Raw genomic sequence first — 26,581 nt, 5'->3', positions numbered from 1 at the left:
TTCTCATCAGCCTAGAAAGTAAGATTTATGGGACGATTGTTTGTACACTATGCTGTATTTCTGAGCTATAAAGCATAATAAGGACAGCAGCACTGTTGTATGTATTTCAAAGGGAAAGTATTCAAAACAGAATGCTTAAGAGCACCGATGACATCACTAGATTAAACCTCAGTGAAAACCCTACTAATGAAGAACATGTAGACACTCTTTTAGGACAATTACTTCCTTGTGGGATTACGGTGAAAATACAAAACTATTACATTCCCATAGCATTTTGTTCTTTAAGAGCAACTTTTATGGTATATTAGTTTCTTACACATCTGACACAACATACTACAGTGTAGCAATGAACAGTATTTTCTTTTTATCTCCATTTAATAGATTCACTGATTAAAACTATTGGTTTCTAAAAATATACAGCAATGTGACAATTTTAAATAATTTAACCACATGAAGTGGAAAAAGGTAAAACCCAAAGCAATAAAAGATTTGAAGCCTTTTTAAGCCTTATAATTGGCTTCTATAAAATCTGTGTAATGTCTTTCATTCTTACTGTTTTTCTTACATTTTACTACTGCATGTTTCACGTGTGCTCATAAATATTAAATCAGTGTGTTACCATGGAGTAACACTGTGTTACACTCAGTGTGTTACACCATGGATTGTAATCAGTTGATAAGCATCTGTTGTGAGTATAAGATTCAGTTTGTACTTGTGGTGGGTATATAGATTCATCCCGTGACTCAAATCTTTTTAATCAGTATGCTAAAATTATTCGTTCAGAGATCTTTTCTGTAGGTTACATCACTGAACAAGTAGGAGACAAGATAAAAGTTATTTTTGAGTGTTATGATGTCTTGATTCATTCGCTTAACTGATTTGTTAAAAGCTTTAAAGTGCATGTCATGACATCCTTTTAACTATGCATGTGGTCATCACTTATTTTTACACATTCATGTATGTATTGTCACATTTCAATAGTGAAAAACTTTGCATTAATTAAAATACTGTTCCAATACAATGAATTATGTTAAAATGGAAAAATATGAGTTCATATAGAGTGAACATACTACTTGCTTGGACTTTGCTGCAATAGCACAACCAATTAAATTTGACCACTTTAAAATACATACATAAATAAATAAAGAGATTGTATTAAGCAGCTGGTTATTCTTCAGCAGTGAAATTCATGCTCAGACTGGAACACATTCCAGAGTCTTGTGGTTAGGTCAATCTTCTATAACCTACCACTCACTTTTACTGTAAGTTCAGCCTACCCTCACAGCAACAGTTTCAGCTAATGTCAGATAACGGTAAATCTGATTGTATTAACCCTGTTGATCTCTCTCAACCAGCAGAATGCCATAACACCACCATCCAGCATAGGATGAAATGGCAGTCTTTTGTCAGGCCAAGACAGAAGTTGAGACAAAACCTCAAAAACCAAGATGTAAGCAATGACCTAGAACAAGAAACTTTAAAGTCAAGATCTGACCAAAATCAAAAGGCCAGGAGCAGCAAAGCAGACCAAGATCAGAGTAGGAGCAGGAGTCATGGCTCAAAACTTCTGGTCGATCAACATACAGTGTAGATTCATTTCAGCTGCTTTTTAAGAGCAAACATCTAAAACGTCTGGCGTGAGAGAGTACTTCTTTTAAGTTAAATTTGAACTAAGTTAAACTAGTCAAACAAATTGAAAGCTTCGGGATGTCTAAAAACAACAAAAGTGAAGGTTATTCACTTACAATGGCTCAATTATAGAATAATTATACTATGTATGGTATAACTTGGATGTATGTGCACTGATTGCTTAATCATATGGTTTATAGATAAATGAGCGATACAAATATGGATCCTGCTTTAAATTGTATGTTCTAAACAGAAAAAAAATAACTATAAAAACATTTAGTGCTGTGTGTCTTTATATTTCGTCTTTTTGAACTCTTCTGTCTGTGCCAGCTAAGGAGTCAGTGTATGTTTGTGGTTTGAGTGTGCAAATTCAGGAAAGTGTGAAAGAAAAGAAACAAGGAGGCAAAGTAAAAAATGATGCACTAAGAATTTGCATAATTACATTTACAAATGTTGAAAATAATTATACTATGTATGGTATAACTTGGATGTATGTGCACTGATTGCTTAATCATATGGTTTATAGATAAATGAGCGATACAAATATGGATCCTGCTTTAAATTGTATGTTCTAAACAGAAAAAAAATAACTATAAAAACATTTAGTGCTGTGTGTCTTTATATTTCGTCTTTTTGAACTCTTCTGTCTGTGCCAGCTAAGGAGTCAGTGTATGTTTGTGGTTTGAGTGTGCAAATTCAGGAAAGTGTGAAAGAAAAGAAACAAGGAGTAAGTAAAAGTAAAGTAAAAAATGATGCACTAAGAATTTGCATAATTACATTTACAAATGTTGAATGTACAAAGTTTGGATAGATGTATTATCTATCTAAAAACCAGACAGAATGTTCTGGCTGTGGTTTCTCAAACCCCTATTGTGTACGTTGTGGAAAATATAACAAATGCTGACTGCATAAGGAAGTTTTATCTGTCTGACACATGAAAATCTTTCCATGTTTCCACTCTCATTACTTTATACAAGTAGGGATGTTTTAAAGCTTGATACATGTATTAGATTGCGCTTGGTTTTTAAGTATTAAATGTAATAATGAAACTCAGAAATTAAATTTTGCAGATGAGTTTGAAAATAAGCATTACGTGACTTATTCACCAATTGATCCTCTGCACTGAATAAGTGCCATCAGAATGAGAGTCCAAAAACTTGATTAAAAACATCACAGGAATTCACAAGTAATCTACAATACTCCAGTCCATTAATTAATGTCTTGTGAAGTGAAAAGCTGTGTGTTTGTAAGAAACGTCCATAATCCACAATAAAGCTTCCTCCAGTGAACAAAAATCATACTCTGTTGTTCTCTCAAATCAGACACATTTGTTTAGAACTGTATTGTATTACAAACACATAGCTTTTTGCTTCACAAGACATTAATCAATGGACTGGAGTCATATGGATTACTTCGTGATTATTGTGATGCTTTTATCAGTTGTTTAAACTCACATTCTGATGGCACCGCACCCATTCACTGAAGAGGATCCATTGGTGAGCAAGTAATGTAATGCTAAATTTCTCCTCAAATAGTTCTGTTCAGTTAGGCCAGAATTTGGCATTTTGCCCACTAAGCATATTTTCTTAAAGTGAAACAAATGCTTGAACCCTGAATCTGTCCCATCTGTGACTGAATAGCTTCTCATTTTATACATGAGAAGAAGATAAGAAGATACATGTGAAATAGTTTCTTTGTTTCAGTTATTTTATTGTTTCCCTCTGCATTCTCTGAAATAAGGGGATAACGCATAATGGTTAAAGTGTTCTGAATTTCATTGACAATTACCGCTTTTATGCTGTTATTTATGCATCTAAACATTATACTGTGAACTGACTTCTGGATTATATAGCTGCCACCTGCCCGATGACTTTAAGAGAGTAATTATTTTCAGACATCTGTGGTACAGCAATTCCATAAGTGGACTCTTTCAAGAATGTTTCTGGAAGGAATTCTGACTTGGCCATGAAGTCTCATTTGTAGTTCTCATTCTTGTGGATGGTATCTCTTTTTGGCTGTCATTGCTTTTTGGGGAACTTCAGGCTAACTTTTGATTTGCCTCTTTAAAAGAAAATTTTTCTGAGCAAAATTCTGCCTGGTTTGACTGCAGTACCTGCCAGTGCCATCACACCTGTTTAAGTTTAGAGTCATTCCAGCCATTTCTACTCAAAAATAGTGTCTCCAAAAGCTGTTTTTGTTTATTTGTTTTTTTTTTTTGTTAAAAATGCTATGAGTGTCACAGCAAAGGGTCTGAATACTTAGGACCATGTGATATTTCAGTTTTTCTTTTTTAATAAATCTGCAAAAATGTCAACAATTCTGTGTTTTTCTGTCAATATGGGGTGCTGTGTGTACATTAATGAGGAAAAAAAATGTACTTAAATGATTTTAGCAAATGGCTGCAATATAACAAAGAGTGAACAATTTAAGGGGGTCTGAAAACTTTCCGTACCCACTGTATATTTATTTTTTGGGGGGTTCCCAAAACAAGTTCTTAAAATAACATTTTTTTTGTGTGAAGTGTGAAGATTAATAATCTAAAGAACCTTTTTCAACTTTAAAGGGGTCATATGATGCGATTTCAAGTTTTCCTTTCTCTTTGGAAGTGTTACAAGCTGATTGTGCATAGATAAGATCCCTGAAGTTGCAAATAATGTGTTTTTTGAACATGAAAGCATGTCAACATATTCTGTTACACCAAATACACAAAATAATGATCTTTAAAAAAGATGACCCCTTTACACTATGCAGAGGAAAGATTAAATGGAAAGGTTCTTCATGTAACCATTTAAAATAATAATACTAATACTAATACTACTACTACTACAGAGGCGGGGCATAGAGGACCTACAATAATGTACAGTATTTGAAAAATAATGTGTTTTTTGAACATGAAAGCATGTCAACATATTCTGTTACACCAAATACACCAAATAATGATCTTTAAAAAAGATGACCCCTTTACACTATGCAGAGGAAAGATTAAATGGAAAGGTTCTTCATGTAACCATTTAAAATAATAATACTAATACTAATACTACTACTACTAATAATAATAATTGAATCATCTATATAGTGGAGCAAAATGCCATTCATCAGGTCAGCTGTGGAAATTACAGACGGTACACAGAATGCTGATAATATATATATATCCAAATGGCGATCTACAAATGTACAAAGTAACGAAATAAAGTAAGCTGTCTAGTGCTGTGGAGATAGCCTATCCTTATCCGGTCCTAAATCACTGATTCTGAACCCAGGATGATAATCCAAGTTATACGAGTCTCTCTCCTCCGGTAAACCGGTGTATCACCATCATCCCGGTGTTGTCTGATCCCTCAGAGTAGATACACCTTTGCTCGAGATTTCGGGGGAACGGTGTCAAACTTTTGAAGCTCGAAAAATAATGGGCGGATCTTTCCAAGACTGGTGATTTTCCCCTATTCATTTCTTTTTCCTCACGGGTCAGGTTTAGTCCACGTCCAGCCCTCCTAAAAACTTCAGGTCTTCAGGGAACAAACCGGTTTTCTTTTTTTTTCTTTTTTTCATGAGAGCCCGTTTACCTTCAGTCTGAGAATACTGGGCGGAGGGACTGAGAAGTTTGTTCACGACGACAACCAATTGATTTTTTTTTTCGCTCATGGCAGTGCAGAAATAAATAAAAAAAAACAATAATCTGGATTGTGGAAAAGGAACGAATTTGAAAATAACACACAGTTGAGGGCGCCGGTCATGGATAAGGATAAGGAAAGGTGGTCCACGAGATGGAAAACGAAAAACTGGCTCAGGAACTCCGCTTTTAGTGCAATTTTCAGTCTGACTTTTGTCCTTCAGGCAACACAAGTGAGAGCAGGTAAGGAAAAGGTTGAGGAGCATCGTCGCGAGCCTTCCAGGGATGCCAGTCTGTAGTTGTAGCGAACTTAAAATGTGTAGTGAATTTCAGTGTCAAAATATAGCTAATAAGATCAGCGTGTGTGTATATATATTGTAAGATTTATTGGCTGTGGCTCAAAATTTATTAAGCTGCTTACCTAGACAGCATTTATGGCCATCATAGGCGCGTTCCGAACGAAAAGGCATTTCTAAACCTCAATAACGACTATTTTAAATGATATTTTCGGGCATCATAATGCCTACAATGCTGCTTGATAAGAAAAACCGTTGACTAAGAGATATAAGTGGCGTAAGTTCTGGCTGTTAATAATGGCACTGTTATAATAACTAAGACATAGCCCACCCAGTTTGGTTTTGAAACTATAGGCTATATTATTTATAGGTTTATTAAAGTCTAATATACAAGATGCTCCGTTTGAAATTCAGATTGGAAGAGTCTACCAAGACAAATATTTTTAAGTATTTCAAAGTTTGCTGTTACAGGTAGCTTCATCGGAGTTGTATAAACTATTGTTATATTTAATAAATATAAATATTATATTTTTATAAAATATATTTTAAATGCCAGTTACAATATCACTGGTGACCCTGATCTTCAAAGGTTTATGTATAAAAAAACATTTTATAGCAGGCTATCTCCCAAAATAGAGTGATTCAATTAATGGCAGAAAGGTTTGTGTATTTGACCTGTTGACACCATTCACGGTAACTGCACTACCCTGCACACACCAGTGAGGCACTCCAGTGCCCACAATTAGTTTAGGACATTTTATTGGTCAGATAGAGAGAGAGACCATTTCTCCACACTATCCCAGTCCACACTAAAGACCGGTCTACTGTCAGAAAGCTACGGTAGAAGTGCTTTCTGACTTGAACACATTGTCTACTTCTAAAAGTGGTCACTTGAGTGTTTTAAAGTGGCCCTATCCGTCATTTATACATTTAGTTTTCCTGTATAGGCTACTCTAAATAATGGGCAACATTAGAGCATCATATCCTTCTGACTCACCTGAGAATCAAAAATAGCAAATAGTTTTTGTGTACTGTCTTTCTGATAAAAGCTTTCAAAGAGCCTGCTCTCTCCTGCTTTAAACAAATACAAAATATAATAATTAGTCAGTAAAACAATAAAGAGTATATTCCTTTCTTGCTGTTCTGATGGCCATTTCAGATATATAACATACCTCTTTCAAAATGGCTGCCTGATAATGTCTTCACCACATTGCACTTCTGCAGGCCAATTGGGAGGTGGGGATATTTGAAAGTGTGCTTCCACATTTTTGGTTTAATACCAATCTTGACCACAACTAAATTCCATGCATAAAAGCTACCTTTTGGCTCTTGTTTTTTAGATTGAACGTAAAACACTATAAAATATCTCTTACAGCAGTTCACAAAGTTCACATGATATAATGACCACACCTGCTCAGATATCCAAAGATTCAGTCAATGAGGATCCAGGGCCTTTTTTTGCAGTTGTTGTTTATGTCATAGTACGAATAGGACTAATGTCAACTACTGGGATTGTATTGCTTGTTGGATCAGTTTGAATGTTATGATTGTTCTTGCTTGACCAATTGATATTGCGTTTCTTGTGTATTTGATGACATTGACATTGAAAAAAATGTGCCCAAGGTTCTTACTTGTGGATATGTATTAGGAGCAATGTGCTTATTTGCTGCTTTAATGGATTTTGGATACTGACATTTTTTTAGAGCTTCTGTGAGAGCGGGGTCCTGTTCCTGCCAATTCTCAACATCTGGAATATATGAGTCCTTTAGGTATGCAGTAATGCTGAGAGGCATACTGAAAAGCACAAAGAGACCTTTAGTTTAATGTTTAGAAAGAAAAAACAGTAGCACTGCATTTTGGAAGAGACTCGTAAGAGTTACAGATTATTATCCTCTCCTTTAAGAGTTTGGATGCCTTTTATTCAGACTATTTTTCTTATTCTCTCGTTTAGAATGATAATGCAGAGGGCTGCTCTTTGTTTTGTCAGTGAGGGTTAAACTGAATGGAAATTCTCAACAGACTGATTTAACAAAGCTAAATTAAGACCTCACTGCATCATTAAGCTCACAAACGTGCACACGGATGTAGACATACTGGGCTTTATAGTTTGCAGCTGTTTTAATGTTATCAAGAAAACTGAGCTGTTCCAGGCAAACATTGCAGATTTTTCGTAATAAGCATTAAAAAAAATCCTTAGAATTATTTATATACTATACAAAAAATGAAATTTTTTTTAATTCTTGCTCACCATTTATTTGATCAAAAAGACAATAAAAACAATATTATTGTGATATGTTTAAACGTTTTTTTTAATATATATTTTAAAATGTAATTTATTCCTGTGATTAACATGCAAAAAAATAAGAATAAACTATTATTAGTCTTAAAAACAGTTGTGCTGCTTAATATTTTTGTGGAAACCATGTTACTTTTTTCAGGATTTTTTAATCAATAGAAATAACATAATTTATTTTAAATATAGATGTTCTTTGTAACATTGTAAAGGTTTTTTTTAATTCTTTTTTTACTGAATTTATTGTATTCTTGCTGAATAAAAGTATTTATTTGTTTTAACTATAAAATCTTACTGACCCCAAGCATTTGGACTAAGCAATTAAACGTAGTCCCTTTATCTTAGTCCCAGAGTAGAATAACAATAAATTTGTGCTTTCAGTGAATTAGGACTTGGTTGGTGGTACGTTGAGGCAAAGTTATCTGCAGGCTGTACCATGCCGACACCATAATGTGTTCAGCATGTGCACTAACCCTAAAAAAAGCACCACCCTTCAGCTCCTAGCCACATATGTGGAACGGGAACTACCGGATCAGCACTTCCTGTACGTTCTTACCATATGGTTACAGAAAATAATGAAAAAAAAAAGAAAGTCAAATTTAGTTTTTTACATTAACTACTGTAGCAAGAGAAGAATTCTCAGCTTTTTTTTCTGCTCTTGACCTTAAAATATAATTAAATGTAACTGTGATGACCAGGCGTCTGAGTGACTTTTCCCCAGTGTCTATTTTTAACAAATGCAGCTCATCGTCCTTCATATTTTATAAAGGTTTTGCTGGTTTTATGGTGCCTTTTGCACAGTGTTATAGGGCTGATCTTTCAAAAGACTTCAGTATAATTCTTCGAAAGTGCTTTCCCAGCCTTGGTTCAGAGGGACAGGGTGGAAAATTAGCCTTTTTGTGATGTCAAAGCATATGAAAATAAAACCCTGGTTTGAGTCCTGAGAGAGAGAGTAATGAGTCTTTAGCAACTATAGTCATTCTGTTTATATGGTTTATTGTTTTTAGGCCTTTGAAAGAGATACTTCCTGTCTGCTGCCCGACCAGCAGACAAATATGTCAATTTGCTCTGACTCAGAAGTTTTTGTAGTCTCTGGTAGCGGGGGAGTCAGAATAGGAGTATTTATGTGCTAGTCATCCATTCAGCCTCTGTTCCCTTAAACCTCCTGAGAATCAGAGACTTCACACAACTCGGCATCCTCGACCACAACATTCGCAATGGTGATGACAAACAGATGCATCTTAAGGACACAAAGTTGTGTTTGGATAGTGATGGATGTAAGTAACCCAGCTGATACTCTTATCTCCCTGACCTTGTGTACATGCTCATTCATCAGTCTCAAGTGAGGCCAGAACTTTTCCTTTTCACGGAATCAAAGGCGAAGCCTAAAAGACTCGAGCAGAGCAATAAATCAGTGTGACTTTGCAGTGCTGCTTGGAGTCCACTTTACAGTACCAGCCTCTAAATTGCCATATTAATCATATCATAAATCTTAAGCATTAGAATATATTTGTTAAGGATCATTAGAAATGAGACATTTGTGGTGTGCAGGCTGAGCGAAACCAGAACCTTTTATATATGACATTGGTAGTAGCAACATGATGAAGTACGTACCTGACATATTGGTGGAACTGAGCTTTTTGTAAAGTCTGGGTCATGCTGAGCTGCCATAACTGTAGAAGGGCAGTGACCAGCACCAGTGACTTTAACTCCTGGAATGTTTGGTTTTGTAGATGGATCTGCATGTAGGGGGTCAATTATCCCTACTGGATATTTCTTCACATCTTTACTGCTATGCTGCTCGGGTTCCTCGTAAAAGTACAATTGCTTCATTGGACGGTCACAGCACACATACGATGGCAGGGAATTAGGTACGGTAAAACCGTCAGTCAGAGTTAGCGTTGTTTGCCAAATGACGTATGGCACCAACAGGGGATTTTATGGGACTTTGTTTGTTCATGTCCATATCAACAAATGGCAAGATGTGGCCTATAAATGCCCTCACTTGCTAAACGATAATTGACTGTAGATATACTCACTCCACACCATTCAAGGCAAGATAAGGACATTTCATAAGGAAAGCATTTATTTCCATTTTACAAGTTTTTTTTCCCCCATATAACACGTTTCACACCAGAATCACCGTTCTCATCTGCGTGACAAATGAAAGGTATCTTTGGATAGTGCTGCTTAATTTTTCCCTCGTAGACTTTTCCTAATTTCTAATCTAGCTGCTTGATAACAGAATTATTGCCTTTAGTTAAATTAGATGTACAAATGAAAATAACTGAACAAATATTGTTTTGGTTTGATGTAGCAAAGCTGTTGATGCTAATAATAAAGGACATTTCATAAGGAAAGCATTTATTTCCATTTTACAAGTTTTTTTCCCCCATATAACACTAGTTTCACACCAGAATCACCGTTCTCATCTGCGTGACAAATGAAAGGTATCTTTGGATAGTGCTGCTTAATTTTTCCCTCGTAGACTTTTCCTAATTCTAATCTAGCTGCTTGATAACAGAATTATTGCCTTTAGTTAAATTAGATGTACAAATGAAAATAACTGAACAAATATTGTTTTGGTTTGATGTAGCAAAGCTGTTGATGCTAATAATGTTTGCTCACCAATTAAATTATGAAAATGATAAACCCTTTGATCATAGCAACCAACGTTCTGCCTCACAGCTGAAACCGTGGATGTGCTCAAGGTCTTAGACTTTAAAAGTTCACCAGAAGGAGTGAAGAAAACACAAGGCTTCTGCACCATCCGGAGAGGATCCAAACCAGATGTGGCCTACCGAGTGGACAAACGGGCTCAACTCAGCACCCCAACCAAGCAGCTCTTCCCAGGTACGTGAATTGTTGTAATCTATGTACTCCCATCCCTACTTACTCTTAAATACAGCAACTTTTATGCTTGGGCAAGGCTTTAAATCACCTCTAAATGTTGTTTAATTAGTTTTCTCTTGGAAAGTGACATTTTGAGTTGTTTATTTTGTTTCTTTGAAATGCATCCAACAGCAAGTACATAATGTAGCTTGACCATCTCAGTTAAAAGCATTTGGAAATTTTCTAGCATTTGCTAGAAGTCTGATGCCCAGACCTTGATGGAGCAATTAAAGCCATGTTTACTGTTTCAAGAAAGAGTCCATTAAGAAAGAAAGAAAGCTCTTTGACTACTGTTTTGACCAACATAGGCTCAATGGTAAAACGTGCCTCTACCCACGTTTTTGTAAAACTCCAAAATGTACCTACAAACAATTCACTCCCTTATGAAAATTAACCATGGTTTTACAACAAATAAAACGTCTCAGGTTATGTATGTAACCCTGGTTCCTCAAGGGAACGAGACGCTGCATCGGAAAACAATAGGGGAACGCCTTCTGTGACCACGCTCTGAATCACATGTGAAATCAGTCCAATAGCTGAGCGGGACGTCACGGGGCGGGTGACGTCACGACCAGGAAGCTATAAAAGCACGTGCGGTGGAGCCAGCATCAGCTTCTAGGAATGAAGCAAGCGCTGGCAGGAGCTAAAATCAACCAATCGTCTATGTAGTTGAATATGCGGATGCCCTGGAGTCGCAACGGAGCCAGGGCAGCATCCACACACTTTGTGAAAGTACGGGGTGAGAGTGCAAGGCCGAAAGGAAGAACATGATATTGGTATGCTTTGCCCCCAAAAACGAACCTCAGGAACTTCCTGTGATGAGGAAGGATAGAGATAAACTACTTCTTGTTCTAATACCAGAGCCTGCTCGGGACCCACTAGTGTGGGGGTGACCCCGTTGAATCGAGGCAGACGAGAAACGAAACTGGATTCTGTAGCCTCTTTCTACAGTACGCAGGACCCATTGAGATACATTTGGCAGTAGCTTCCACGCTGCTAAATAATCTACTAAGGGAATCAGTCTCTCGAGACTGATCTCTGATGTGCCTTGAAGCGTCTGCACGCCGGCAGGGGACAACCGAACTAGCTGCTCTGGGGACCTCCGCAGAGGCCGCGAGCCTCTCAGTGCCACTACATTGCCGGGCGGTAACTGACATATATGCTTGCTGGAGACCGCTGTGCCCTGGAGCACCGGCAGGGTTGGCAGAACAATCTCCTGAGGGCACTGGGGGTAGACGGGCACCGTGTAATGCGGTGTGAACCTCTACCTTTTGGTCGAGGACCTCTTAGCCTGAAGGATGGTCCGCAGATCCGGCTTAGGCTTCGAGGCCCCCAACCCAGAGTGCTGCTTCTGCCTCCGGTCCCGACGCGGGGGAACACGGGCAGCAACGCTCTGATTTTGCATCTCCCTATGTGAGGAGCTGGTACGCGGTGGGGATTGCTGCCGCCCAGTAGCCCCCGGAGCTGAAATACGGCGAGGGAGGAACCGCTGAAACGCCGCCTCTTGTTTACGAGCCTCCTGGTCCCTGTCGACGACTGAATTGACAGCATCGCTGAACAGGCCAGCAGGCGCAAGCGGGGCGTCGAGGAGGAAGACCCTGTCTTTATCTTTCATATCAGACAGGGTCAACCACAAATGCCTCTTTGCTGCCACCATAGCTGCCATGGACCGCCCAATGGCGCTGGCGGTCTCTTTGGTGGCACGGAGAGAGAGATCAGTGGTTCTCCTTAACTCTGCAATAGTATCAGAGCTAAGCTCCTCGCCCTCATCCAGCTCTTTAAGTTCCAATCGATTTTTAATCTCCACTAGCTCCTCATAATGGGGCGATTAAGGGGGCGAAACCTCTTCGATGTCCTCCATGTCAACCTCCTCGGAGGAAGACAGGAGGAGCGTCGAGCCGTCAGCCCCGGAGGAAGTAGCCGCAGAACGGGCTTCCGAACCCAGAGATCAGGCACTGAATCTGGTGGGTGAGGAAGGAGATAGAGATTCGCCCATCTCCATTCCCTCCGCCAGATCCAACTGCGAACCCCACGAATGCAGCCGCCGCTCCGAATCGACGGAAGCGGGGCCAGCACCGCGAGGAACGCTGGCGAAGGCTCCCTCCTCAAAGAGAGCCCTCCGGGAGCTAAGCGTACGCAGTGGGAGGCTCGCCCTTTGCATGCTTTGTCTTAGTGTGAGCTTTAGACATAGCTGCTTATAGAACTTTCTCTCACAATAGACAGACAACAATAAATATGACTGACACACACAGAGCGCTTCACTGAATGACAGAAAGCTGACGCTGGCTCCGCCGCACGTGCTTTTATAGCTTCCTGGTCGTGACGTCACCCGCCCGTGACATCCCGCTCAGCTATTGGACTGATTTCACATGTGATTCAGAGCGTGGTCACAGAAGGCGTTCCCCTAGCGTTTTCCGACGCAGCTCGAGTTCCTGAAGAGGAACCAAAAAACCATGGTTACTATAGTTAAACCATGGTAACCACAAATTAACCATGGTTTTGATCATGGTTACTATAGTTAAACCATGGTAACCACAAATTAACCATGGTTTTGATACACTAACCATACTAACCATGGTATTTGTAGTAAAACTGCAGTTATTACAGTTTTTCTGAATTGCTAAAACACGTTTCTTGAAACCATCACTCATTTTCTCAATACCTTAAACACAAATCCAAATACTCAAACTAAATTCACGAAACCTCTGACTCCTCCATCAAAATCAAACAATCACTGCAAAACCATTTCACTTGCACTCAAAATCAAACCGTGCTCTCAGATCACACACACATGAGTCGATAAAATAAACACTAAAGAGCATTGATTAGACACTACAGAGAAAAATGGAGAACACAGCATCCAGAACATTACAGAAAATATATATTGTATTGAGTAAACAATTTGGCAATTCTATAAAAAAAGTATAGTAATTGCAACTTAGTAAGGTGAATATATTGTATAGGCCTACTGTACAGTATGTACTGCAAGAATAGTATTGTGCTGAATATTGAATAGTACTGAATGTTTCTATATATTCAGCACTTGGATACTGCAAAGATACTGCAGTCCAACTGCAAAGGCCAAAAAGGTCAAATACAACTCTAAATGAATAGCATGTTACAGTACACTCAAATACTGTAAGTTGTGCAATTGTAAAATCAGGGTCAATGAGAGATTCATTCTGTCTCAGCATCATGTCTTTGTGCCTGAAGACTTTGTCCACATCACAAGTAATGTTGTCTTTTTTGCTAGACAAAGAGAAAAAAAACCCTCTGGTCTGACAGATCCAGCCTTGATAACATTCTCTAAACCTTACTCTTCCCCCTCATTCTTCACTTCTTACATGTACTCTTCCTCCTCTCCTTCTCAGATTGTTTCCATCTATTGTTCGTATCATCATTCAGTCACCTGTGCCACTTGTGCACTCTGAACTGGCTCATATTATGTACAGTTGGTTTGATCACATCATTAGAAACAAGTGTGAACAATTTTGAATCGTTGTGTGTAAACGATGACAACTGTGCTTTAGTTGTGTTTAACTTTTGCCGATTGTGTTTAGCATTTTGCAGCACAATTGCATCACAGTGTGATAAGTGTTTGAGTGAATGAGAATGTGTTTAGAGTTTTGCAAAAAGTGTGCATGAGATTTGCAAATAGAGCCTAAGTGTCTGAACGTGTTTAAGGTTTAGCAGAAAGAGTGCTTTATTCGACAAATTTGTTTAAGCTAGTGAGAATTAGGTTCAGAGATTGGGGTTTAGTGTTTTAGCAATTCAGAAAAACTGTAATGGTAGTCAATACGCCAAAAAAAACTGTACTACACTTTTATTATAATAAATCCATGGTTAATTTTCGTAAGGGCTGCAGTTCCAGCTGACATAAACACAAGTGACAGTAAAACACCAACTTTTAGTCTTTTTTTGCACAGTTCCTTGCACAAAACTGTTGTGACCCTAGAACACTTTTACCATAGTGCATGATTTGTAAACTAATATATTTTGACAATTGCATTGCATAACCAACTCCATATGTATGGCTTTTCTGAAGTAGTAAACTTGCTTGGTAGCTCACCTTGTACAGTGTTGACCTGTGATGTGGAGCATTCAGGTACAAGTCCTGTGAAACCTAAAAGAGCTCAAAGAGCTTTAACCTTTTAGCTCCACTCACTGGATATTTCATTTCCAAACTACCACAATACTGACAGCAACCAACTTAATAAAATGTAGCCAGATTCACATTAATCTGTTTCAAATAAAACTGAACGCACATTTAGCACCACTTATTGGATATTTCACTGTGGCAGCATGCAAAAAACAATGTCACTTTGCAGAAACGTCGCCACCAGGACAATTTCCTAATACGCCTGGGTTGGTAACTTTTCACCAGAGTGTTTCTTGCTAATTCATCCATGACTAGCTGAACAGATCCAAACTGCTGTTAACTGTTGCTGCTATTAGTTCTGTAACATAAGCTGTTATGTTGTTTGTAGCATATCACAGATGGTGAACTGTTACATACTAATTAAACTGAAGACCATTTGACATAGTAATGCTAATCATTCACAAAATCAGTGTGTCATACATCTCATACATGGTTAACACAGTTTTGAGTATAGTTTTTACGAATGGGATGTTGAAATAATTATTTGCTCAGCCTATAACATCAACATCATTTACATCTACTAGTTTAGTAACATTAACTCAGACCTTCGGTTCTGTGTGTGTTGGGTATCTTCCAAATTGGCCAGACTGCAAAGGGTAACAGAGGCACAAAATAGCAGGAGATTCAATTAACAATTCATTTTCTGTGATTTTTGGCTAAAATAAAATCGCCTCCAAACCTTATGATTTTAGGACTGGAAATTTCAGCAAAATAGTATGTTGGCATAAAAAAAAAAATCTCCCTCAAGGCTGGCAAAGTGTACAGCACTTCAGAGATAAATAGTTTGAGATTTAGTTTCACTCCAGTGCTCATGCAACCCATTTAATTGTAAATCTATTATGTCATCTGACACCTTGTAAAGTTAATGTGCCAACAGAAAAGACAAACTGTTTCATACTTCATTAAACCATCCCCTTCAAACGATGTGGAGAATGGGTTGCTGTAAAAGGGCCACTGCATATTACAAGGCCCGTTTAGATCACAGTACACTGTCTGATATAATATAGTCTTAGCTCATCAATGCCATGGAAAGGAAGACACGAGTATAAATAATCAATAACAGATGATGTTTAACCTACAATGCCTTTCCTGTTTCTTCAGGAGGAGTATTCCCTCAGGACTTCTCCATCCTTATGACTATCAAACCAAAGGCAGGAGTACAGTCCTTCCTTTTGTCTGTATACAACGAGCAGGGCATCCAGCAGCTGGGAGTGGAGGTGGGCCGTGCGCCGGTCTTCCTGTATGAGGATCAGCATGGGAAGCCCGCTCCTGAGGATTACCCCCTTTTCCGTGCCATTAACCTTGCAGATGGAAAGCAAGTTGACTCTTTATTTGTATATTTTTGATTTGTGTGAAGGTTTTTGGTCTAAACAGTTGAAACTTTTTTCTTCAGAGTAGTACAGTATAATACATCAATTTCAGAAGTAATCTTTTTTTTTTTTAATGGGCCATACCATCTTTTTTGTGTTTCGAACAAGCTGTAGTACAGTTTTAATCAACTGGCCGTTGAATGTGTTTGAATTGGTTATGCAATTTGCTTATGAATTTTTCCTAGTTGCTAGTTTAGTCCACTGTGTTTATTATTGGTACTATTTCCCATCAGCTTACTCAATTATTTATCTATATAGATATAATTAAAGTAGGAAAACTGTGAATACGCAGTCATGTGTAACTAATTTAGCAAAGCAAACATTTACTTTAAAAGAAACGAGAATGGCTGTAAGTTTCTGTGCTTTTGATTAGCCACATTGAGGTTTATATGTAATGAAACAATGGTGTATTCTCACAATTCATGTAATGTAAACCTTTTTTTTTAATTTGAGAAAACATGGTATTAAACAAAAACCAGCTTGTGAAATATTTATAATTAAGTCAATATGAGAGGCGATGCTTAGTAAAATGCCTTTTTAAATGCACATGGAGAGAATGCTGTTTGTCTTTTCCGTTTAAATGATTTTATTTAGGAACATCCTGTACTAATACAAACCTCCCTCAATGGCGGGCAGACGTTTTTCTCACTGTATAAAGAACCGAACATGCGTTTTGGTTATGCAAGGGAAAGTAAACATATATCATTCTACAACCTGAGCAATCACAAACTTCATGGTTCTTCTTTGTTGTCTTTCCCACTCAATTTCCTCCCAACTGATAGGTGGCACCGTGTGGCTATTAGCATCGAAAAGAAGACCATCACAATGATTGTGGACTGTAAGAAGAAGATTTCTAAACCACTAAGCAGAAGTGACCACGCAATCATTAACACCGATGGCATCACAGTCTTCGGGACCAGAATCCTGGACGAGGAAGTTTTTGAGGCAAGCAAAAACCCTGGTGGATACAGTCCATTCTTGTTATGATTTGTGTTGGCAGTCCAATGATACACTCTCAGAAAAAAAAGGTACCACAACTGTCGCTTGTGTGATACCATTTCGAAAGGTACACATTTGTACATAATTTACCCTTAAAGGGTGCGTGTTAATACCAAATGTGTACTTATTAGTATCTTTTGAAAGTACCACCCCAGTGACAGTTTTTGTTTTCTGTGAGAGAAGGAACTGTTTAGCCACTTAAATTTGGCTTATTTACATTTGGCCACAAAGAATACTCACACTGTGTGTGTCGAATCCGTACGAATGATGCTAAGCAGGAAATTGGCAAATTATTTGATTTACTGCTCAGTCAAATAATGTTTGTCAAGAGCCTTTCATTTCACTTTCAAATGACGGCATGTCAGTGGGTTTTATTTGCCCATAAATCACGAAAAGATGCTGATGACTTTTCAATACAGAGTTTTTGAACAAAAGAGCATTGCAGCCAATATATTTACAATTAAACTACTATACATATTTGGCACATTTGATCATATATGGAAAGCTGTTGATTCCAGTGCGAATGGCTTATAAACATGGTGACATGCTGTGACTTTTAAGGAAAATACTAGTTGTGGTTGATTGCTTTTAAATGAACCATTTTTATTCCCCACAGGAAAAGAAAAGGACACATTGAGGCCAAATTTATACTTGCAACAAAAAGCAACTTAATTCTCCTGAGCTATAAAAGAGCAGTAGTATACTATAAACATCCACATAAGATACACCTCAGTGGAATTACAGTAATGTAAACCACATACTAAGCAAAGTTTACTAAAGCTTGAAGTATTCTGTTCACATTTCTCTTTGCTGTATGAAGCAACGCAGCAATCCTGTGTAATTCTGCATGCCCGATTGCGAGACAATATCTGCAGAGTCTGTCTTTGATGTGAGCTGAAGGAATGTTGTCTAATAAGAACAGCATGCAAAATTTTCGCTTCAGGTTAGAGATGTTGTACCGCACAGGAATCTTTCGAAATTCTGATCCTATTTCTTCCTCTTCCCTGCTAGCCCCAGTGTTAGTCAGAGAGTTGATGAGCCTGCAAAATATACAGCCTGAGAGGTAAATCTGCCATAGTTAATGGGCTCATTTTCAGCAATTGCTTAGCAGCTCATCTCTCAATTCTTCCATCCACTGTACGATTGCTCATAATGTTGGAAACTATGTCAAATAATTGCACAGATGTTTCAGTAAAGAGAGTTGCTTTTCATGCATTGTGTGATTATGATGAAAACCTTGAACTGTCAAAAGTTTTGCTAATAGGTTTTTAGCGATGTGAAATGAACTTCTTGTGGTTTTTGCTTTGTTTTTACCTCAAACATAAACTGCAATTTTGGGTATATTGGCGTTTCTGTAAAACAAAATATAAATGAATGCATATTTGTGTATATGCATTGCATGTAGGCTAAATCGAAGAAATATAGCATTAGTAAGGAAGGATTATTACCCCCAGGTCCCTCAAACACCTGTATGTGGTCTTTGGAAATTACTTTTGTGGCTTTTTAGTTTATGTTGTAACCTTTCCTCTAGATGGAGAGAGTATTTGCAGATGCTTATGCTGAATAACATTTAAGTTGTGTTTGTTTGTATATGTGTGTGTTTTGGAAGAGAGGGTAAGGTTACAACCTACACACCAGGCAGCCACACAAGAAATATATTCAAAATATATTCATATTACACAGCCCAGGGAATGAATTCTGATGACTTCCGTGATAATGGCATGAGACAATCACAGCATTGGACTGGCAAGCGTGATTTCAGCAAATTGACACACTTAAGAGAGAATAAATAAACTATATAGTAACCTTCTCTTCTAAGTGAAGGTTACAATATAGTCTCTCTCTTTCTCTCTCTCTCTCTTTATATATATATATAAATAATACTGTAGAGTATATAAAGCACACCAGGGTTAGTTTGTAGAGAGTACTTTTCTCTCAGGGTGTTAATTTTTGAAAGTTTCATGTTAAAAACTTAGCTGCAACTGAACATTTCCACTGATATTGTCCAGGAAAAATAGCCCCAATAACAGGGCAAGTTTTCACACACTGGAAACTGTCATATTTTTTTTCAGCCACATTTTAATTGTTTAATTGAAAATGATCGTGGAACTTGGAAAACCAAAAATTGAAAAAAGTAAAGAACAACATTATGAAACCATTGTTAATAGTAAGGCAACTAATAAACTGAATAAATATATCACAAAACAATTCACAACTTGGTTTAAGAAATATGTGACAACTTACCCCGACTTGACATTTAAGAAAATCCCCTTGTCTTGAGAACACAGGTCAACTTTTCTTCTTTAACGTATACCTTTAGCCTATATTTGACTTTTGTCTGAATTCATGTCAATGTGGTTAACATATTCTCAGATGTTAAGTTTTTTAAAAAATTCTCTAAACTATTCAGATATCATTTTATATGTGCACGTTATATGCACGTTCATGTTGTTTTACCAAAGTTCTTTGCAAGGACTGTTTGTGAATTGGGAAACATATCTTGTCACTCTTGGCCAAGGAAGTATCCAGGCTTAGCCAGCCCTGTGAGATATGGCATGGATTTAAGGATCTCTGGCCAGAAGTCCAGCATGTCATAAGGAATCCAAATTAGTGTTCATTCGAGGACATGTGTTTGACATTGAGTGGATGGAAAAATTAAGCTGAATAACTCTGATCAAGAGCAGAACATTTGATTTTCAGATTATGACTGTGTGTGTCATCTTTGCGATTTTTAAGAAGTGTGATCATCTTGTTGTTGAAATGAATGTCTTTTTGTCACAGAATAACACATAGGTGGAGTTTTTCCCCCATTAATTTGTTCATAACATCCTTGAACCTTTTAGTGTCTCTTTCTGCAGGTTACATTGTTACATGTGGTGGTGAAAAATTACTGTCTTTATGAGTGAATCAAAGAATCAATCATTCAACAATTCATTCATTCATTCATTCCAAAACTAAACACCAGCACTGATGTGTGGTTCAAAGAAGCCGCTATTTCTAGTTTGGCTTTGTTTGGAACTATTTTCATTGAACGTAATTGGCAATTCTGTGTCTAAAATGTAAATTACATAATAGCTTCTTGTTTATTTAACAATTTAAAAAAAAGAGGTCCCTGTCTGAAACACTTGTGTATAGTTGCTACTGATCTTTGTACTTGTGCGCATTTGTAGTGACACAATGAATAAACAGTTTGTAGGCTGATCGTTCAAGAAACCTTGACAACAGTCATTATTTTTGCAATTCTGTTTCGCAACACTAGTAGAGCAGATACACATTTAAGTTGCAAGCAAATGTAAAACCACATTTTTTTGTGAGATAGCTGTGTTTGTCATTGGAGATGAGCTACTAGGTCTGAACTAGCAGCATACCTCATGTTGGAGCGTCTGTGTTTCTAGCCTTTGCAGATTGCTTAAGCAGGTGTGAAACTGGAACTGCAACTGAGGGGAAAATATGATCAGAGTGTGCTATGACTTGGCTGAGATAGCGGTTTAAGAGATTGTGTTCAGCTTGGTGTTTTGTGACGAAAATTTGAATAGGTTGTGACTTGAAATCACCTTTTGTGCACTTCTCTGTAGGGCTGCACGATTAATCGAATGCGATTGTCATGCGCAATTTGTTAGTAATGCCGGTTCTGTAATCAGCAAGAAATCATCATCACGTGCTTTCAGATGGAGCAGAATTGACTACACAGAGCCGTAGTTCACTGACAAGTTACGCAAAAAAAATCGCATTTTATTGCGCGATTCTGAAATCGAAGAAATCGTTCACGATAATGACAGCTGTTTGCATAGCTTCTCAGTCAACTACGGCTCTGTGAAGTCAATGCTGCTTCATCTGAAAGCATGTGAAAATACCACATTTAATAACATATTTTTACTCCAAACTCACTTCATAACGTCAGTCGAGTGTTTGAAATAAATCCTTCTGTCAGATGATGTGGCTTCTTACACAGAATAAGGCACGCAACATATTTCATAGTATTTAAGCAGTGATAAAGGCATTGCATTATAAATATATACGTTATTTTAATGAAAATTATAATAATAAGAACTCCAATAAACCGTATATTGCCGTAGTTGTGTGTTTATTAGTCACGTTGAATCAATGAAAGCAGTTGAATCTTCTGTTTATTCAGCTGCAGCGATAGGCATTTCCTGTATTACTTTTTCAGGGCATATTTGAAGTTTCAGCGCGAAAGCACCCTCTGGCCTTTGGATGGAGATTTACTACTGATCACAGAACCGTGCTTCACTGAAAGATACGCATGACAATCACAGCTTCTGACGAATCGCGATCTCGATTCCATTTTGATTTATCGTGCAGCCCTACTTCTCTGCCTGTGTGAAGATGCTTTAATCACTTTTTGTGTTCAATGTGAAAAACAAATCAGCATGCATGTTAAGAAGCTATAGTTAAAAGAGCTTTTTATAATCACTTAATGCTATGCTAAGCTAATAGCTTGAAACTAATGAAATTCATTACTACCATAATTTTTAGCTTTGGTAAAATAATGTGATATGCAATTAAAAATACATTAACATGTTTAATTTTTAAGAGTACACTGAAAAAAAAATTTGGTGTAGAATTTGCTTTCCAATTTCCCAATTGCTAATAAATTGAACAAATAAACTGAAAGAAACTGCAAGTAACATTGAATCAAACATGACATTTTAAAGTAGAAAGACTGAAAAAAAGTTGTCTTGCAATAATCTTTGTTTCATTTAAAACTTAAAAAAAAATTGTTCACAGTGTAATTTGCCTCACTTTTGAACAGAGCATCTTTTTTAAGTTATCCTGTGTTTAATTGTTTAACTGTTGTATAACTGGACTGGACTTCTCAGAAAAAAAGAAAGCTGTCAATGAGGTGGTACCTTTTCAAAAGTTGCACCTTTGTACCTAAAGGCTCTACATTGGTACCTTAAAGTTATGTATTTTTACCTAAAGTGTACATATTAGTCCCTAAAAGGTACCACTCCAGTGACAGATTTTGTACCTTTTGTACCTGTTCTTTCTAAGAGTGTACAGTCTTCAGACCACCTGTGGACATACTGGTCACATAGGCTGTCGTTTCCTCAAAGATGTTACTATATGCCGTTACACATTTGGCCTTTACTATCTCCCTCTTTTTTTAAATCTCTGTATCCTCCTCTCCCCGACTGGCCTCCACCTGTGTCCTGCTCACTGCCGGGAAACATATTTTACTGTTTAACGGCTCCCAGTAGAGTGATAAGGTAACATTTAAGGCCAGCTTCAAGGCTTTGTAGTGGCTGCTGTTTGGAGGATTGCTCTGGAATGGGGCAAGTAAGTCGGGGTGGGGTGTATTAATGCTTAAACCATCGTTAGATTTTTTTTTTTCCTTAGTACACTAGTGTTATTCAAAGTGTGCATAGAATCTGTCTGCCTGTGCATAAAACAAAGCTTTTTCCCACATCTTACCACAGTATTGGTAAGTACAGTCTGTATTTCATGAAAATGTGAAATAAGATCTGGGGTGCATTAGATACTCCACGTTTCCTGCATTTGACAGTCAGTTGCTGTTTATTCACTTTTCAAACAATCTGCATTTTCCATGATATTATTCCATTCTGTATTTTCCTAACCATTCAGTCAAAGGTTCTTTAAAGAACCATCTCTTTCTTACCTTTTTATAATCTGAAGAACCTTCTTTCACCACAAATAACCTTTTGTGAAACAGAAAGGTTCTTCAGATGTTAAAGGTTCTTTATGGAACCAAAAAAAGGTTCTTCTATGGCATCGTGAAGCACCTTTATTTTTAAGAGTGCACTGGTAAGGACTCTGGCTCACTACACATTGGGACAGTGATTACTCAATTTCCAGCGGAATGACTACTATGTTCACTACTTGTCTAGCTATGTGTTTATGCCGACATAAAAAATGGTTTGCCTTTTCAAAAATTATATCGTGCTTCATGATATTTATTGAGTTGGCTCATGTGTTTTCTGTTCAGCGCTTCAGAAATGTGATGGTAAGGGAGTGTAGTGAGCATTGATGCTCCCTGTTTTTTGTGATGCATTGTGGAAATTTTCAGGGAGCGAACGTTCCAGTGCACTGGAAGTATTTTGCCTTAAAATGCCCGACTTCCTGATCAGTGCATGACTGCTAAACTAGGGAGCTGATTGAGACGCACCCCTTGATTAGCTGGTTCAGTTGCGTTTGGACAGTGGCCCTCTGGGAACAGGATTGGACAACCCTGCACTAGACCTCATGTCTCACATTTTTAAACACAAAAACACATTCTGTGTGAATGGACCCTAAGTGTATATTTTAGGTGTTGCAACTAGTCAACCAGTTCATTTAAACAAGAGGTTGTCAACAGCTTTTGGTCCGCTACCCATTTTGTGTGAGCCTACTTTGCATTGTCAATTTACATTTGACTTTAATGTTCACTCTCCAAGTCTGTTGCCTATTGTGACAGAAAGGTCACACGGCAGGTCATAGGGACTGGCAGGAATGCCTGGCATTCCTCAATTCATAATTACAGAGTGCTGACAGTGGTAATCATAAGCACTGATTTAACCTTTGGTCTGGTTTAGTCTGCACACATAATGAACCAAACTTTCTTCTCTGGGCTTGACCTCTGACATGTAAATTGCACAGTCTTCAGAAGAATAGGGCATTAACACTTCATCAGGTAAGGGCGATGATAAGAATGGGTGAATGTCATGTGTTAAACTCAGTTTACAGAGTTACTCCATTAAGTTTTGTCACGCTGTGACTGAAAAAAAACACTTGTTCTTTCAGCACACTTTTTGCAGATCTGATCATCTTTACTAGAAACCCAGTAATCCATCTCATTTCTATATGCATGTTATTGCTCTTACTGAACAATTCATCTTAACTCAACTTTAACTCTGCTGACAATTTCTGATTTAAACCTTAGTTAATGAGACCAAAAGTAGAATAATAGTAATTGAATTAATTAATGAAGTTGCTGTTAAATAGATTAACATTTCCTTTTTTCCACTAAATATCCTCAATTTCCAACACCTTTGAGGCAGATATATCTTTCATATCACTCTACTCAAACATCAGTGGCTCAGGTATAAATGCATTATATCTGCTGAAATGCAAAAAACAGTGCAGGCTTCAGTTTAGATCTTTAAGATGATCTTTTTGTACACTGTCAGTTTTTAGGTTAGTTAGGCCAATAAAGTCTTGTATGTACAGTGATAGTGCTGGTCATTAGGCTGAAGTGATCTGAGCGGTTTTATATAAAATTGACCTGCAGCACACTTGAGAATATTATCATTACCGCAGCAGGATAGAAGAACGCCACAGGTTCCTGTTGTAATTAAAGGAAGAATTTGAGAAGCAGAGGAAGCCTTTGAGAATGTGTTGGTTAAGGGTGTAGTTTTAGATTTTTTATTTTTTTTTGTCCTGTCTGTGGACATTTATAGACAATTATAAATGTATAATTTTTTTTTTTAGCTGGCCATTTGGAAATGTCTGCCTGTCTGTCATACAGCACTTGGGTACTGAAATTGAGTTGGTACCTTGTACTACGGCTGCAGAGAGTCTGAAATCATTGCATCTTTAAAAAAATATATAATAATAATAATAACAGTAAGTACTGGTACTTTTGACATCTGTAGCCTAGATTGTATTCAATTCTTGCCGATGTTAGTGTTTTTACTCTAACCCTGAACAGACTTAATAGAGCATGTAACTAATACATTCAGAGATTTTAAATGGACTAGTGATGCACATGAAGAAAATCAATCCAGAACAAGTAGCTTGTGGGGATTTTGATACCAATCTGTTGTTGGAAGTTTTTGGCCTTTTTTTCAATATTCAATATCCAGAATATGAAATTAGCTCACTGTGCTGTACAAGGAGTACTTCACGTTGAAAATAATGTGTCTGTTATGAATTAACACAGTACTCAGCAGACATTGTAAAACAGGGCAATCCCAAATGGATGCTCAAGTATTCAAAGTAGATTTATATCTCCCTGTTTCCGTCAGTGTTTAGTTCAGAGCCATGCTTTTTATATTACCTATGTTCTCAATAGTGAGGAAGTAGATGTGCCAGACGCTTAGAAAAACAACTCCCGTCCAATGATGGAGACTCATTGGATGGGACTCAGACTAGGAATAAGACCAACCCTGAAAAAAAACCTCACCTGCCTGTAGCCTTAGTAATCCTGAAGACATAGGGTTGGAGCTGAACTCTGCAGGACTGCGGCTCTTTAGGGTCGAACTTGCCTACCCCTGTAGAGTAATCAACTAAAACAAAATTTTTTATGTAATATTTAGTCTATTATTGTGGTACAGAATGTTTTATTAGAGCTGCAGGTCTGTACAAACTGTCCTTATGGAATCTAATGTGAATCTCAAGTGTGATATAGAGGGATTAAACTCTTCTGCTAATCCCACATTGAAACAGTGCGGTTTCTCTGATTTTCGATATTAAGCTTTTTCAGTGCGTCAACGTTTTACAATAATATTTCATAGAATAACCAATGAGCTCATGGTGGAAACTATTTTTCCCCCTGCCACAGAGTCTGAGCCCACTTTTGAGTGGCGTGGAAATATATTTTTCTTTAATGACTCCTGCATGCTCACTGGGAAAGCCTCTCCACGGCTAACTCTGGAATACCTGGAAGAGTGAAGTTATGTCTCTCAGCTGTTAAATAACTCCTGATTGTAACATGTTGATAAATCACTGTAATGGCTGCTTGGGGTATTGAGAATTACACCACAACAGGGGATGGAAAATGTAGCATCACGTATCGTGGAAGATGGACAGAGCAAAACCAATGGACAAATCAGCTAATTAATTCAGAGTGCTAAAAACAAATTACATAACTATATAGTCAGATGATATGTAGCTTTATAACCAATGTTAACTTACTAGTGCTATCAGCAGTCCAGCATCAGCAACCTAATATCTATATCTATTAGGAAGTTTGGACACAGGCCCGTTCTTTTCCCCTGCAAGGAGCTCCCCTGCGCCGTACCAAATGCTTTAAGACACATGTGGGAAATGGGGATGCATTTTTAATGGCCCAGGACGATATTTATGCCTTTCATCCAGCTCGCTGGCTACAGCCATGGCAGGCTCCAAGCCTGGCAAGACCCTTTAATGCCGTAAACCGACTCGCAGCTGGATATTTCTTCCTTTTTGCTTCTCTTCTGCAGCCAGTGGAATACAGCCAGTCCACCACGCCTCAGTTCTTTTTTCTCTGTTATCAGCTCAGATGATGCATTGGGATTTAAATTAATTCCTTTCTGATGGACAAGTCCTTTCTGTTAATTTACAATATATACCTCACCTTATGTTCACGCACCTTATTACAATTAGAGAAGACAA

The 26,581-nt window shown here is 37.7% G+C and overlaps 1 protein-coding gene across 1 annotated transcript in view; it reads left to right on the top strand.

Annotated features, from left to right (window-relative positions):
* The first annotated feature begins 5,155 nt into the window (after positions 1-5,155).
* The window catches only part of LOC107564536 (collagen alpha-1(XI) chain-like), a 91,899-nt gene continuing 70,473 nt past the window's right edge, over positions 5,156-26,581 (top strand). The window contains exons 1-4 of the mRNA XM_016249639.1: positions 5,156-5,482; positions 10,517-10,681; positions 15,981-16,194; positions 17,032-17,194. Of these exons, the coding sequence (XP_016105125.1) occupies positions 5,362-5,482; positions 10,517-10,681; positions 15,981-16,194; positions 17,032-17,194 (663 nt within the window). The 5' untranslated portion in view covers positions 5,156-5,361. The remainder of the gene's footprint in view (positions 5,483-10,516; positions 10,682-15,980; positions 16,195-17,031; positions 17,195-26,581) is intronic.

This window comes from Sinocyclocheilus grahami, unplaced genomic scaffold (genome assembly GCF_001515645.1).
Source record: "Sinocyclocheilus grahami isolate Dianchi unplaced genomic scaffold, SAMN03320097.WGS_v1.1 scaffold945.1, whole genome shotgun sequence".
NCBI classification, from domain to species: Eukaryota; Metazoa; Chordata; class Actinopteri; order Cypriniformes; family Cyprinidae; genus Sinocyclocheilus; species Sinocyclocheilus grahami.
Note: the sequence above shows the minus strand (reverse complement) of the source record. Positions and strands in the feature narration are given on the sequence as shown.